This window comes from Argiope bruennichi, chromosome 7, assembly GCF_947563725.1.
Source record: "Argiope bruennichi chromosome 7, qqArgBrue1.1, whole genome shotgun sequence".
NCBI lineage: Eukaryota > Metazoa > Arthropoda > Arachnida > Araneae > Araneidae > Argiope > Argiope bruennichi.
In genome coordinates this window covers 110,440,474-110,457,159 of record NC_079157.1, presented here as the reverse complement: position 1 = coordinate 110,457,159, position 16,686 = coordinate 110,440,474, and the positions used below count along the sequence as shown (strand labels likewise).

At 26.5% G+C, this 16,686-nt stretch overlaps 1 protein-coding gene across 1 annotated transcript; it reads right to left on the bottom strand.

The window, feature by feature from the left end:
- Positions 1–2,409: 2,409 nt before the first annotated feature.
- On the bottom strand, positions 2,410–16,615 carry LOC129976478 (protein MIX23-like). Its single transcript, XM_056090088.1, has 5 exons — positions 16,559–16,615; positions 14,021–14,146; positions 7,500–7,646; positions 6,402–6,461; positions 2,410–2,711 (listed from the first exon to the last, which is right to left on the bottom strand). The coding sequence occupies exons 1-5, from the start codon at positions 16,607–16,609 to the stop codon at positions 2,658–2,660; spliced, it is 438 nt and encodes a 145-aa protein (XP_055946063.1). The 5' UTR covers positions 16,610–16,615; the 3' UTR covers positions 2,410–2,657.
- Positions 16,616–16,686: the final 71 nt, after the last annotated feature.

Below are 16,686 nucleotides of genomic sequence, written 5' to 3'. Positions count from 1 at the left end.
TTATGATTCAAACTATTCCATAAAATTTCTTATCCTTCTAGGCAAAAATCTTTTTGAATAACAATTTATCCTTGCAAATCATCAAGGTAATGAGTAAATATGAAATAAAACAGCAGTGGAAATTTTATGATTAGTAAATATGGTAACAAATCTCATAAGTAATTCAGTATTTTTGATGGCTGATTAAATATGTATATGATCCAGTAATATTATGACGATACGCAAACATTGCATTTAACCAGTTGTATATTTTAAATGATGGCATCATTATGAAATTAAATTAACCACTGATAACACTTGGACTTGACATTATGCAAGTGGAATCCGTTAATTCAACTATATGCAGTGCCTTTTAAATAAGACACTGGATACAGTTATAGCAACATTATATTGGAGATTTGAGTTTGAGGTAATAATAATAATAAAAGAGCCATTAATGCTATTTTAGCATTTTTATATCAAGTGGTCAGTGAGAGATTTAATGTGTTGCAAGCGAATTTTTGGTAAGTGAAATCGTATCTTGAGCTTAGAATTACTGATGCTAAAACTAAGTTAAGCTATTTGATGCTAAGATTCTATAACAAGGGCTATTGTACTCACCATTCCACACTATTATAGCTTAAAACTTTTTTTTCTCAAGGGTGAGTAAGTTGAAAAGAGTAAAGCAAATGGGGTATAAATTGATAATATAGTTATAGCTCAAACATATTTTAAATTATTCCAGATAGCTTAGAACAATGGATTTTGTTATTTTAACACGTTAACTGCAAAAATAAATTGCAGATTTCCAGATTTTTAATTCAGAAGCCAATTAAAGTTATCTCATAATAGCTAGAAAGAGACTTTAAGACAATTCACAATTGGCATTTTGGAAAGACTATGAATTATCTAGTAGTTAATATACATGTGTTACGATTTTTAGTTATCTTATCAATCCTTAAATTCATTCCAGAATAGTAAAATGTCTTTATCTTGTCTTCACATAATTTTTGAATGACCCAACAAAGAGTGAATGCACTTTCAATATCAAAATCTTTTAAATGAAACTCATTTGATCTGATAAAATTTTAAGGGATATTCGCTATGAGCACTAAAGAATTTTTCTTTCTTTCTGAATTGTTTTTGCCTTTTAGCTAAAAAATAAATGTCATTTTAGAAATCAATACCAAACAAATAATAGAGCTTACCTTTCAATAAAATATAATACATTTGTTATTTACTTTGTTGCACAATGATAAGAAAAAACATTCTCAATTTCTGATTACTGATTGCCCCTTAATTTAACTTAGATCTAATATAATGACTTCAAGATTATACAACACTACGTTTTTTTTTTAAAAAAATTATGTTCACAGCCAGAATCAAACATAATTCCAAATAGTCAACCAAATGTTAAATTCAAAATTTGATAAATGATTACAGTTTTAGTGATGAAAATTATATGGTAAATACCATTAACCTAGCTAGTTGTGCTTTTAAATTTTCTTTTAACAGACAAATAGACATACAGAGATTATCCATTGACAGATTTTATTTCAATTTTGATATAAATTAACAATTTTGACATTATCTTCAACAAAATTTCATTCTTTCCTATTTAAGTTACTCTGGTTATAGTTAGACACAGTTTTAAAAATATTACTTTTTAAATAGTGTGCACTTTTGTTTTTTATGTTTTAAGAAAATCTAAAATGTAGAAATTCATCAGAATATTGAGAATTTTAGCTGACAAATGAAACTATGCACTTGCTTTTCTTAAAATAATAATTATCTATTACCAAGTTATAAAATGGACCTTTTTTGAAATTTTTAGTCTTGGCATTGCCTTCAAAATAAATCCAATGACATCACATAGTAACCTTTTTTACATTTGAGCAGGAATAGGTTTAATAAGGTGCAATTAGTAACACAAATAATCTGTGTACATATGATTAACACATGGATAATTTTATTTAATCTGGAATAAAAGAAATATTTAAAATTATTCAAAGTTCTTAAATTTTTTTATATATGTACTAAAAAAATGCAAGAAAAAAAGAGTTAATGACACATTTAATTTAAAACAAAACTTGTAAAAGACAACAGTTCAGAAGTGCAAATTAAATGTGATATTAAAATTATGGCTATATCCTGAACTTAACCACTCTACCATAATGAACAACTCTGCAATAACCTATCTTAGTGCAAAGATTTTTCATAATTTTCATACTGTTTGCAAATAGATCACTGACATTTTGAATTTTTATGTTTTTGCCAAAATTGTCTGCAATAATAATTGGAAGATCAAATTAAATATGCAAAATAAAAATATCCAGAAGCAAATATAATTATTCAAATGAAAATATACTTTTACAATAAAATTCAGAAAACATTCAATAAATCTATCAATTCAAATTAAATCCATAAAAATAAGAAAGATTGAATTTATTTTCATTTTTTGTTATTTCATTCAAAATATAGATTAACATGTTCTCTGACCACAAATGTTAACATAAAATGAATAGAAAATATTTTAAAGTTGATTACATCATGATTCAATGACTATGGGTCAAAACTACAAAACTTCATGATCAAATTCACAAAAAGTCTTAGTTATGTACATTTCTAAAAGGCTGTCACTAACAAATTTTTTTAACATCCATCTAACTTTACCACTGTCACAGTTTTAGTTCTGGTGGTTTATAATATGATCGACATCTTTCATAGAAAACCTAAAAAGAAAGAAATTAACAGATCATTCATTTACACCAACCAATAGTAATCCATAAAACAAGACATTGGATGAATTTATTTTATTCTAAGCAATATGAAGTTTATAGGGACATAGCAATGCTCTACTTTGCTTTCTTCATAAGCATTTTAGCCAATTTTGCAACCTAACAGTTGCAACAACAACAACAGTAACGATAAAAAAATTGTATCAAATAATTTACACTACAAGTTAAATTATCAGTTTCAAAAAAATCAAATTAAGAGGAAATAATACATTTGAAATGATAAAATATTAAATGAAATATTTTAAAAAGTGAATAATGTCTATGTTAAGCATCTAAGCTGAAATATTCAGATCAAATATCAGGCCAGAGCACTTTTCAGCATTTTCATTTGCTGAATAAAGTGTAACAAATATGGTTATCTCTATGAATAATATTTTTTATAAACAAACAGATGGTTTAAAATTAAGTCTTAGAAATTTAAAGTGTTAAAATCAATTTTTTTCTATTTAAAATAAATAATAAAAAAGTGAGCACAATTACTCAATGATGCTATTATTTTAATGAATGATTATTCTATAACTCATTAGAATTAATTATTTATAGAATAATCATGAAATGTAAAAATTATGACCCACTAAACTTTTATTAAGAATAAAACATGGATTTAAATCACAGAATTAAAAATATCTAACACTGACGTACATGGCGAGATAATCGAAATCAGCCTACAAAAAACAATTCACAGCACAATGCAGCATCTGGAGTTGCTAGACTAAATATGTTTTATGTTCTATATAAAAGCTGATTCCCAATTCCATCAAACATAATTATTAAGAACATTAATGCTTTGATGAACTCCTAATACTTGTAAAATATAATTCAGTGTTTGACTGAAATTTAATAGTAAATAAATTTAAAAGCCAAAAGCCTTTTTGATCAAAACAATTCTTAAATTGTTCATTAAAAAATTACCACCTATAAAATCCAATGTTTGAAATTACATATATCAGGGAACTGAATGAGTTTTTAAATAAAGCAAAAGCTAGCTATATATTCATAATGATATAGAAAAAGGAGAAAATTCTTAAGAACACATGTTCCTTTCATTCTCTTCCTTCACATTCTGATATAAAATTCTTTCTCCTTTCATTCAGTTATTTTTATTAAGAATGAAACATAGATTTACATCACAGAATTCAATGAATGAAATAACTCGTCTGAGTAAGGCTTTCAAATTTCTTGATAAAAAAGTTTTTTCGTTATAAATAATATTTCTTAGATAGTGATAACTAACTAGTAAACTAAAATAATACTTTTAAAAATTTCAGAAAACATATGTAATACCATGTTAAGATATTTTAAATGTATATAATCCAATATTTATAAAAATTAAAATTTGATTTTAAAAAGTTGAAATGAACAGATATTTTTTAAAAAATTCCCCTGAGAAAAAAATCAAAATCAAAAGCCTTATAGCAATTTTATAACTAGACTAGATAGCATTAATTCATAAAAATAAGATTTTAAACCCGTAATATGTAAAATATTTTTCAATTTCCTTGATTTTAATCAAAACTAAAAGCATATACCTATATTTTTGAATCTTTATATAATTTTACATGCCAAATAAGTTTCAGCAGAAACCAAATAAATGCATACATGCCAAATAAGTTTCAGCAGAATTGCATGGCATTATATTAAATTTCGGAGCTAGGAGGTGTGGTAGGAGATTGAGTGACACATATATACACCTTTAAATAAATCTGCATATATCAATGAAAGTTAAGCATTACTATGGAGGTATTCAACAAAATATTAAAAGATCATATAATATTTCACAAATCTTTAAGATAAACTGATTTGCTCAACAGTTTAGAATTTTAGATTACATACATTTTGAAGTGATTATTTATTTGGATTGGAATTTTATGGAGAAAAATGACTGTAATATCAATTTCAGAGACTCACAGAATGCATTAAAAGTATTAATTTATAGTAGGTGCAGTATAGATATAAAATAGCAACTAATTATAAGATAAATTATTTTATATAATAACTTCAAAAAGGATTGGAAAAGAAAATTAATAAGAATTTATAATGAGACAACAACAGAAATTATTAATAAGAGTCAATACGCTTTATTTAAACCTAGCCGGCTTTGGCGACCAGCTGGTTCGGCAATCTTAATACTCATTAAAATTTTAATAATTAAATCTTTTATGTAATTCCTACTTTAATAGTTTCTTCATAAAAAATATTTTAAAACTATATAGTATATTTATATTATAAATATATATAATATATGAAATAATATTATTTATATTATAATTTTGATACGATTTTTTACGATTCCAAAATATTCACTAGAATCGCTTATTAGTCGCCTAGTATGTTTTCGTCTTCTTAGATATATTTCACTATCATGAGTTTCATTATCAGCATTTGCTTATTTCTTCTGATTTTTCAGAATCCCTTCAATCACCTTGATGTTCATAGCCTGCACTATCCATTATGGGGTTTATTTCACAACATGTTTTTCCTTTAGTAAAAATATATATTGGCCTGACCAATGTTTACACACAATGTTAATAAGAATGAAACCTCACTGACTAACAACAATTGAGTTGTGATCTATATTAAGAAATTCAAATGGTAAGCAATATGTGATAGTGATCAATGATATTATTATAAGTAACAAAAATGCTGCCGCATTCAATACACTACATATTTTAAACCAAATTTATTATCATATTCAACAGTAACTTTAGTCACATGACAAGTGTAACTCATCATTGTGCTGTATGGCATGAAAATTCAACAACGAGTTATAATCATCATTTTACGGGAAGGGGTTCATAAAATATTTTATATTGAGGCAACCAACATCTTATTAAAAATTTATATTTTAATGGTTTCCTTAAAAACTATTGTAATATAGAAGTTTTGGTAAGAGAAGGTTTATCTATATCCTAATATTATTTCACAACTGAAGATAGGCATTTTTTCCTCTCTTTGGACTTTATTTCAACTCAATAATGACGTTATGTGATAGCAATTGGCTTTTACCAGTTTTTGCAAGCATTTTCAGCTTTAAATGCAAGAACATCCCAAAGTGATAACTAGGAATACATTACGTCTTCTCCTTTTAATTTTTGTACAAATCTTTTAGAGGATAATTAAATTCAACTTGTATGTTTTGTTTAATTAGATTTAGAATTTAAAACTTATAAGTGTTTTTATTAGTTTTATAGTTTGATACTTGTTTCTTGTCTCATTTTATTAAAGACTGGTATTTCACTGTGACTATATTTAGTTTTGTTGATTGCATTTTGATATAAATTTTTGAAACAGTTTTTTTTTTTTTAAACTAAACTTATAATTTTGCTTATTTCCTTTTTTTAATGATAAAATTTACTGTTTGGGTGTTGCATATACTAATTCTTGTTTTCTAAAAATCTGAGTCTTTTGGGGTATCCAGGTCACATTTATCAATTCCCGAATGATAATCAGACCCTCACAAAAGAAATCCTTGATAAAGTCTTCAGACCGGATTAATCATTTTTCTTTAGTGTTTCATTTTTCACTTTAATATTCCATTCTATTTCAATGCATTAAAACCTTAAGGCTTATAAATTATTTCTAGTTTAAATATGGAAATTATGATTTTTAAATGAAAATGCTTACCTTTAAACTCCTATCTTTGACAATTTCTTCAATATTTAGTTCATTTTGCATAAGGCGAAACTAAGAAAAATGATGCAATGTAAATGACAGAAATATCCAAATAAGTATTTTAATTGTAATTTCACATGCTAGATAATAAAAGTTGAAATACTTCTCTCTTTACTAATCCTCACCAAAGCAGGGACACATAATCATGATATTTTGTCTTAAATAAAAAGTCTTACGAGACTGAAAATAACTAATCAAATAACTACTTCTTTAATCAGTAATTTTTATTAAAAATAATTTGCCTCTAGGTTTAAAATGACAAAAAGTTAAATATTTGATCAAAATTATTGAATAATAAATTTCCAGAAACAATCTAAAATGTGTTGTTAAAAGAGGAAAAACTTTAATTTTTATTCTCATTTTTTAAATATTTTTTTGCAAGCCAAATAATACATTGTTTTTTTTTTTTTTTTTTTTTTTTTTTTTTTTAAATTTTATACATATTACTTATAACACAAAAATCTCCACACCATTCTTATAGTAAAGGAATATTGTTAAGAACAATCGATCTTTTTTAACACTTTAATAAATGTTACAGTAAGCAATATTTTTCCAACAAATTTCTAATGGCAATAATCCATAAATATATTGAATGAAAATACATTGATACATATCAGTTAAAGGTATATAACAACATTTACAAAAGAAAGAAAAAAAATTGAATTTTATGATTAATAACAAATATCCTAATTTTTTTTCAACACCTAAATTTAAAAAAAAAAAAAAAAAAAAAAAAAATCCTGTTGTAAAATTTCAATCATCGAACCAGCTGATGTTGCTATTAAATGATTATTTGCTCTATGATAATATTCAATATAAATCAATTCTTATAAGAGAATTTTTCAAACTTTTATTTATATCAGTTAATTCTTTTCAATGATTTTTTTTAAATTTAAATTTTAAGTGAAGCAAAACAAATCTAAATAAAGTTTTTACAATCTATAGATATCAATATAAATTCATATTTATCAAAGGAAATATAACTCATGCTGCCCAGTAGTTCAAAAGCATAGTTAAAGAAGTATATAAAAATAATAGAATCATACTCACTTTTGTTTGTACTTTCCTAAGCTCTTTCAAAAGTTCAAAATTATCCGGATCATTTACTCGTTTGTCTTTCAGAGTTCGCACTTCTTTGGATGTTTCGCTAATGCAGCTCTTTATAACAGATTCCCTTTTTTCGTATGATTGCAACAACTGTAAATAATTCCCTTTATTTATTATTATTTACACATAATTCCGCATATTTTATTTAAAATTTCCATTTCATATCATTGAAATATTATGTTTGCAAGACAAATTGAGCGAAAGGAAAATATTTAATTCATATACATATTTACATCATTATGATTTACAAACAAAACAAAAATGTAAAATATCAATTAAAGAAAAAATGACCAGTTAAAAATCCGATTTTATGAGAAACACATATAAAACAGCCAAGGAAGGATACATAAAACATAATAACTTTAGTTCGCCATTGAATCATGAAATAAATATCAAAGTAATAGAAAAAATACAAAATGTGCTAGGAAACATCAACACAAGAAAAGAACAAAATAATTGGTATAAGCATGTCTTGATCCATTTCATATAATGCTGCACTACTGAGAACAGGCAAATTAAAAATCAAGAAAGTATAAACATAATTTGCACAATTATAACAAATAAGGCTGAAATGAATTAAATCTTAGACGAAATATAATGATATGAAACAAAAAACGTATTTAACAAAGCAGAATATATTATTAATGTAGAACAATACTACATAAAATTAAGCATTTTATAGGAATAGAAAACAAAGGTTGAAAAAAAATATTGAGTATTTAGAGAATATAATTAAATTCAAGAATTTTTCAAAGTATGAAATAGGATATAAATAAGCTATAAGAATGGGTGAAAAAATATTGAGTAATATTAAATTATAAAAAAGTTATCCATGTGCCAAACCAATTGAATACTTACAAAAATGATATAAAGTGAATATATTATTTGATTACAATTGCCAAATAAATAATCTGTAATTAATAAACATTTATTATAAGATAATGAAGATATCTCACATCCTAACAAATCAGTAAATTAAGTAATAAAGTGAATTTCTGAAAAAATAATTTGAAAGAACTTAATTGATTGTAGTGAAAAATATAAAACTTAATTCTTAAATTTCATTTTAAATATTTGTCACTTGATTTTGCAAATCTCTACTAGTAATAACGCTGAACATGTAAATGCTTGTGTGTGTTGGCACTCCACAAAACAGAACACTAATTTGAGGGCTACCAAACTTGGAACAGATATGTTGAGGAAAATAGAAATATGTGCCTTGGAGTGTTTTTTTTTTAAAAAATTAATAAAAAAAATTGAATGAAGCTTGATTTTTTTATCACTGCAAATAGAGCACAAAAATAAATGTTATATCTTAAAATGTAAAACATATTCTATTTAATAATATCATATTTGCTGGTCTCCATTTCTGTGCTTATTATTAATACATTTTTAAATATACTTTTAACTTTATTTTAAACATCATATGTCGCTGATGAAATGAAACTAAAATTGTTTTCAATATTGCTACAAATATTTCATCCTGAATTTTTCTTCCATTTTTGTTCATGGTATAAAGATATGATCAATTTTCTCATGTTAAGTAGGTTTTTGTTTAAGACACGTTTTTAAATAAATTTTTGAAATTTTCTACTTACAAATAAAGTTAAGAAGTAATTGAAATTTAATTCTATATTAAAGTTGAAATTTTAGATGAGATGCTAGAAAATTAGAGATGATACTTTATCTTTTATATATTACAATGAATAAAATGGTGAAAAGTTTCATAAATAGTATGGATTCTATATCTATCACAATTTGAAATTTAAAAATACTTTGCTCAAGAAACCATTTAAGATCAAGTTACATAAAATATTTAATTGAAGTTCTTAGTAATGTAATAATCTTGGAGAATTAGTTGGCATCCAAAGGTAGCTATTATTTAATAAATCAAGATTTACACCCTTGCCGGAAAGCAACAAAACTTTGACAGGCAATTTCACAATATATGAAACAATATTCTTCAATGAATTAAAAAGCCAAGTTTCAGTTCAATATTCTTCATACAAAATTTTAATAACATACAACAACAACAAAGATATAAAATATTCAGAATCATCCATAAAATTTTCACAGAATAATAATTAAGTTTCAATTTTTTTCAATGGTAAATATACAATACCACAAATTCATGTAATTGAACATTCAGAGTTCCAGTCAGTAATGTTTAAAAATGAATTAAATTAATGAATAACTTGATATTCCTAAATTATTTTGGATATCATTATTAAGAAATAACAGTAAGTAGAAGATAAATTTATAGAGAATAATTAGTTATAAAATTTAAAGCCATTTATTCTAAATCAGAAATTAATATCAAAATCTTTATACTATTTCAAGATATTAATGGAGAAAAGAAATTAGCCATCAAAAACATAACTTGTAAAAAAAAAACAAAGTCTCACAACTCAGTTCTTCTATCGTAAAAAGTTGTGATATCCATGTAATACCAAGTCGGCCAATTTATTCAGTCCCTACTTAAGGGTCCTTCTGTCTTAAGTTATTACGTAATTAGCTAACCTAACAACATCTTATAGTGACCATATCAATATAAAAAATCTTTTATGGTTTAAATAAATAGATTGACTTGGCCAACGCATGAAAACACAATGTATCTTTACATTAGATTACATTAACATATTATATTAAATTAGATTGTTTAGTGCGATTGCCAAGTCAATCTATTTATTTAAACCATAAAAGATTTTTAATATTGATATGGTCACCATAAGATGTTGTTAGGCTAGCTAATTACGTAATAAGACAGAAGGACCCTTAAGTAGGGACTGAATAAATGGACCGACTTGGTATTACATGGATCTCACAACATTTTACGATAGAAGAACTGAGTTGCGAGACTTGGTCTTTTTTTACAAGTTATGTTTTTGATGGCATCTCATTTCTTTTTGTAGATAGCCCTTTTCTTATTTTTGTATGTAGTCTTCCCCTTTTTCTTTTCCGGTACTACTTCTTGAGATTCAGCCAAAGTTTTTCTCAAAGCCCGGGCTCTGTCTCTATGGGTTTTTCTCGTAAGCTTTGATGTTACAATTTTTGACAAGTCTGGATGGTAAATGCTTCTTAGTCTGTTGTATTCACAAATTGAGGATTCTTGCGCTTTAATACTTGCAAAGTCGACATTTATTAGATGTAAGCCGTCCAGACTTGTAACTCTCAGAAGTGCCACGTAAGCTTGACCGGATGTGAACGCTGCAGAACCAATATCCATCAGTGCATTATTTAGACACAGACCGTGACTTTTCTGTATAGTTATAGCATAGGCTATACATATGGGGAACGCTTCGCGATGAACATAAGCTCTATTAATAATTTCAAATTTAGTTTTGACCGGACTAAGCTCGTAAACATGTTCTTTATTAAATGCAATGTATATTTTCTTAATTATTTTTTGTATTTTCCTGAACAACCTTTACTCTTTGCACTATACTGATAGAATCATTAACTAAACCAAGACTCACGTCAATATTTCGCCTTAACATGACTTTTGCTCCTATTTTTATAATTATGTTCTCTTCCAGGCCTGCAGTCATAGAAGCATTGTCTTCATATTTTTTTATGCTATCTACAGCTGTAAGTTTTATTTTGGGATGTAGAAGAGATTTAAGCATTGCAGTATTTAATTGTTGACACATGTTTTTTGTAGATAATAAGCAAACGATATCATCAGGAAGTTTCGAGAGCTGTTCAATTATTTCAATTAATCTGTTTTCATTTGAATTGGATTTGAGAGTTATTAATCTAGTCGAGAGTAAGTCACGGTCTTTTTGTGTAGTCACACCTAATCTTATTCTATTTAGCATTTCAACAGAGTCAAAATCATTGAGCTGTTGCATGTTAATTGTAAGTTCATCGTATATGAACAGTTCAGTCCACAGATTCGGTACACTGAGGGAACCTAATAACTTGTTAGTTTCAGCAGTTGAGAGTTTTTCAAAAGGTGACTCTTCTCTTACCGGCGGACGCTGTAAGAGATCTCCGAAAACTACAAGATGTTTTTTTCCAAACTACCCATTCTGATCATCTCTTGTGTCGAATATTTCAGATAAGCGTAAGTAAATATATCTTAAACATTGGATATCATCAACACTTCGTCTATTATAAACAACACTACTTCTTTCAAATCTGATCTCAGAAGGAGCACTTCATCAGAAAGTTGTTTGTACTTCGGTATTTGCTTGTGTTCTACAAGCAGTTGCAATAGTCTATGTATAGTCAATCTATTCTATGTATAGTCAGCTATTCCTGTTAGAGTACTAACTGCCACTTTTTTTGTTTAAATAAGTCTTAACCCAAATTTTCAGAGTTTTAATTAAAAAGCTCTTTCCAGTGCCACCAGTTCCACTCACAAAACAGCGTAAAACATCAGCGTTATTATCGGTTGTGTCCATTTTATTTGTGATCATATCGAAGACTCTTTTTTGATCGACATTAAGTTTAGCGATCATACTTTGAAGATCAGTTTGCTTTCTTCTACCAGATTGATTTTCTAAAAGTCACCCATTGCGTTTGCAGCTTCCACAGCTTGAAATTGAATTATTTCAAATTAGATATTGTTAGAAACCTGTAATTTTGAGATTTAATTAATTTTTCCCAGCGAGAATAGTGTCATCATATGAAAGACCGTTTTACAGTTATCTGTATTGGATGCTGCCGGATGCCGAGCCAGTGACACGAGAGCTTGGTGACAAACTTGGCGACGAATTTGCCGACAAAATGGATAATGCTCGAAACTTCGAAAAATTTATCGATCCGTCCATTATTACATGGATATTTTAGTTTTTCCTTGATTTATACACTAAACACTAATTGTATTCTAAATTTGAAGCTTCTATGTCTGCTAGAAGTGCCTTAGAGTTTTGATGATCTGTCAGTCAGTGACAAAATTCACAAACTTTGACTAGTTATAATTCTTAAACTACTGGTTCAAATTTAATGAAATTTGAAATATACCGTGTTTATATAATGCCTGCTTGGTTACTGAAATTTCAGGCTTCTAGTTTTATCCACAACGAAGTTATAGGGGGTTGAAAATGGCCTGAACTGCTTCGAGAAAAGGGTAGTAAGGCCGTGCCGCTTGTTTTTGCTCGACTTGGCAGGGGCACTGCTGTGCCCCCAGATATAAAAAGAAATACATCTTATATGAAAAAATCACAACCTCATTCCTATAAAGAAATGTTAATTCATAAATTTAGCTACATAAGACTTTTTTTTAACTACTAATTTTGTAACAAACTAATAAATATTACATGACGACATTGAATAAATATAACATAAAGAATTAATAACAAATTTTACAATTACATTATATAAATCAGTTTATATAAACATAGAATTCTATATATTATTGAAAAGTGATCGAAACATGGCTTGCTAATGAAAGTTGGCAAATGTCATTGACTAAATATACATCATAAATTGATATTTGTACACATGCTATTTCATTAGTTGCTTTCATCTCTTAAAGTGTACTTGAAACAATTATTATTTTTCAGATGTTCCATCAGAAAAAAAAAAAAAAAAAAAAAAAAAAGAGAGGGGGAACCCCCCCCGCAAGGAATAAGATTTATTGAAAGAGGCAAGAACATAAAATCCCCCCTTCCCTGACAAAGACAGGCTTCCAATTGATATAAGATTGGATTTAATTAATATATAAGTTCCACTTTGAATTCAAGTATTACAACAATTATATTAATTGTAACAATGAAATTTTGATGTAAGCTATTGTTTATGTAATAATTATTTGAAGTATTTTTGGAAACACCCTGTATATATAAACTCATTTTCAAACACATAAAATTTTTTCTGACACAGAAGTTATTAAAAGAATTCTCTGACTTAAATAGATTTGTTACGTTTAAAACTCAAAATCATTGAAATTTTTTTTTCTTTTTACAGGACCGTAAACACTTTGCATGCTGGCACAATTTTCCAAGTTTTTAAAAATGTAGTGGACAAATCCAGTTTTTTCTTTTGCTACTGAAATTGATAATATATGAATAAATAAAACAAAAATTCCTCCAAAGTTGCAGAATGTGAACATTGCTGTCTATCATACAAATGAGATTACAGTCTTCTGCTTTAAACTTTTTTGAATTGTAACTACAGTCTCCCATGAGCAGAATGTTATGAATATAAACACTCCTCCTTTTCTTTTTTGTCAGCTATACAATTTTTTCTGTATAATATTAGAGGTAATTCAAGTTTTTACTTTCATCTATATTTCATTTAGTTTTAAAATCATACAATAAATTTCCAGTTTAATGTGCACAATATCATCGGAAAAATAATTATTTAATTTTTATTTTAAATTTCAATATCTTCATCATAACATAAAAAGATAGGATAAATATGCGTAACTGAATAATCCAACTAATCAGAATATATCCTGAAAATATTAGTATTCATTATACAAGACAAATTGTAATCAACAAGATGTTTAAACAAACCTGTTTATATAAATCTTGGCACTGAGAAGTTGCACTAGCTTTATCAGCAAATGAAGCAGTAGGTATAGTAGTATTTAGTGCATGAACTATATTGTCATCAATCTTCCGCATTGCTCGTAAAGATTCCTAAAAGAAATATTTGATAATTTTTAGACAGAAAAAGTGATTCAAATGATAAAATACTGATTTTACACGTTACATGTGTATTTTAAAACTTAATACTTAATTAAGAGTTAACATAATTTGAAAATACATTTCAGTTTTTAAAACATCTTAATTTTTTTTTCAAAAATTAGACGAATACCTCATATAAAAATTAAATTCTAAAAACTATGTGTTTAAATAATGTATACCTTTGCCAAACATTAATCCTATTAAAAAATTATCAAAAACGTATCCTAGTTATGAGAGAATTTATTAGGAGTGATATAACAGTAAGCAAGATGAACCTACTAAAGTAGCACAAGTGCTATTTTGCTTGTGTTTTCTTGATAAAAATCAGCAACTCTATTATACCTGTAATATTGTATAGTTCAGCAACTTATCCGCGTTTTTTCCGCATGCGTTAGGACAGGTTTAATTTTTCAAAATAAAGGTGAAAGGAAGGATGAAAGGAGGAGATGTTTACATTTACTAGAATCTAATAGGTGAATTCCAAAGTCAAAGGGAATGCTGGAAATGCACTCATTCTTCTGCACCTCACCCCTTAATGAGATGGAATTGTCAAAATATGGTCGTCTCAAAATCTGTTGACACACTATAATTCAGTTGGCACTATTTTATTAGTAATAAATTTCTCAAGCAATAATGCTTATACAATAACATCAATAGTTACACTTATTTAGGACCAAAATATGAGATTATCTATTTTATACACTGACTTCAATAATTAACAGCGTCCTTCCAAATAATAACATATAAGATTTCTTCATAAAATAATAGAAAACTTCTATTTCGTGTTTAAAACATTATAATCACTCTAAATGCATTGCAAAATTCACTGTTCTATTAAAGCTGAATGAAATAGTTATTTGAGATAATGGTGACAGTAAGCAAATTAGCTGATAAGGGGATAAATAATTTATCATTAGATTTCAAAAGACTTTTTGTAACAGATTAAAGTTAAGAATTCTTAAATTTTTCTAAGCTGGACATATTAATTAAAAGAGATAGGCACTGCCTGAAAAACAAATGCTATCAGTTCTCAGAGACCAACAGCATGTAAAAAGAAAGTTTATAGTTGGTCCCCAGTGAGGATACTACTTCATTATCCTAAGAGATATGAAAATAGTAAAAGAAAAGATGACACATTATAAATTAAAGTACTTCTTTATTAATCACATACCATTAGCAAATTTTTGGTTTAATTGTATCCCAATGGCATATTATTTTACATCATTGCATTATTTACATAATTTTTTACGTAACTGTATATAATTGGCAAAAATAATCAATGACTATAAATCTTAGGTAATTAATTGCTGGTATGAGGGTAATTAAAACATTTTTTTTTGTTAGCAAACCAAGCTTGAATTTTGCCATTATTTTCATAAAAACCATGATTCAGGGATACTTCTGAAAATTGCTATGCTTTTATATCTTTTTACCTGGAATCTAACAAACGAAAAAAAAAGTATCTCTAAACTGACAAGAAAACTAAAAAAAAAATTACAATATTTTAAACTGAGTCAAAATATTTTTATCTAATTGTTTGAACATAGTATGGAAAGTTTAGTAACTTTATTCATCTGCTTTCAACAAATCTTTTGAAATAAAAATTAAAAAAAAAAAAATAGAATTTTTGGTAGCAAATAATAAGTTTGATCAAAATTGAAGATTTATATTAATTACATTAACAAAAACATTTCTTAAGAAAATATTCTTTTTAAATAATGTTAAAATCATTATTTAAAATATATATTGTGTTACTTTCAGATAATATATATGAAATAAGATCACTAAGAGCAGATCACGTTTAATAGCTAAAAATTAAATATGTAAGATTTTCTTTATATTCTATATGACTTGCAGATAATATGTATGAAATAAAATCACTAAAAGCATTTCACATTTAATAATTAGAAATTTAAAAAAACAAGATTTTTTTTCTCTTCCAAGAGAAAGCTAAAGCTGTTTCATAAAATTGTTTTCACTCATGAAAACATTTTCATGAAATACATTTTTCACAAATATATGATCAACCTTACAACCTTTATGTAAGTACAAGGTAATATTACATAACTTGAGAATTTAAAACAACAAAATTTTGAATTCAAAGTTTACTGTAAGGATGTGAATTTTATGGAAGCGTTAATTATATCAAGTTCCCTTCAACAGCTTTCAATTTTACAGGGAAAAAAAAAAATAATAACTTGTTTAACTTTTAGACTAGGGAAAATCTCTTATATGTATTTATTACAGTTAAATGATAGAATGCAAATAAAAATTAAATTTTGGCATAAACTAACAAAGCAAAGAATGAAATATAAGGTTGCGAAAAACATTCATAAGTTTTGCAAAATAATGACTACTGTTTACTTGAAAAGCCGACAAATCTTCACATGCCATGTCTAAACTGGGCGCAGCCATTTTGTTTACTGCGGTACAGTATCTAATTATAATTGTAAAATTAAGACAAATTGTTACCAATTAGCCATTTTTATTGT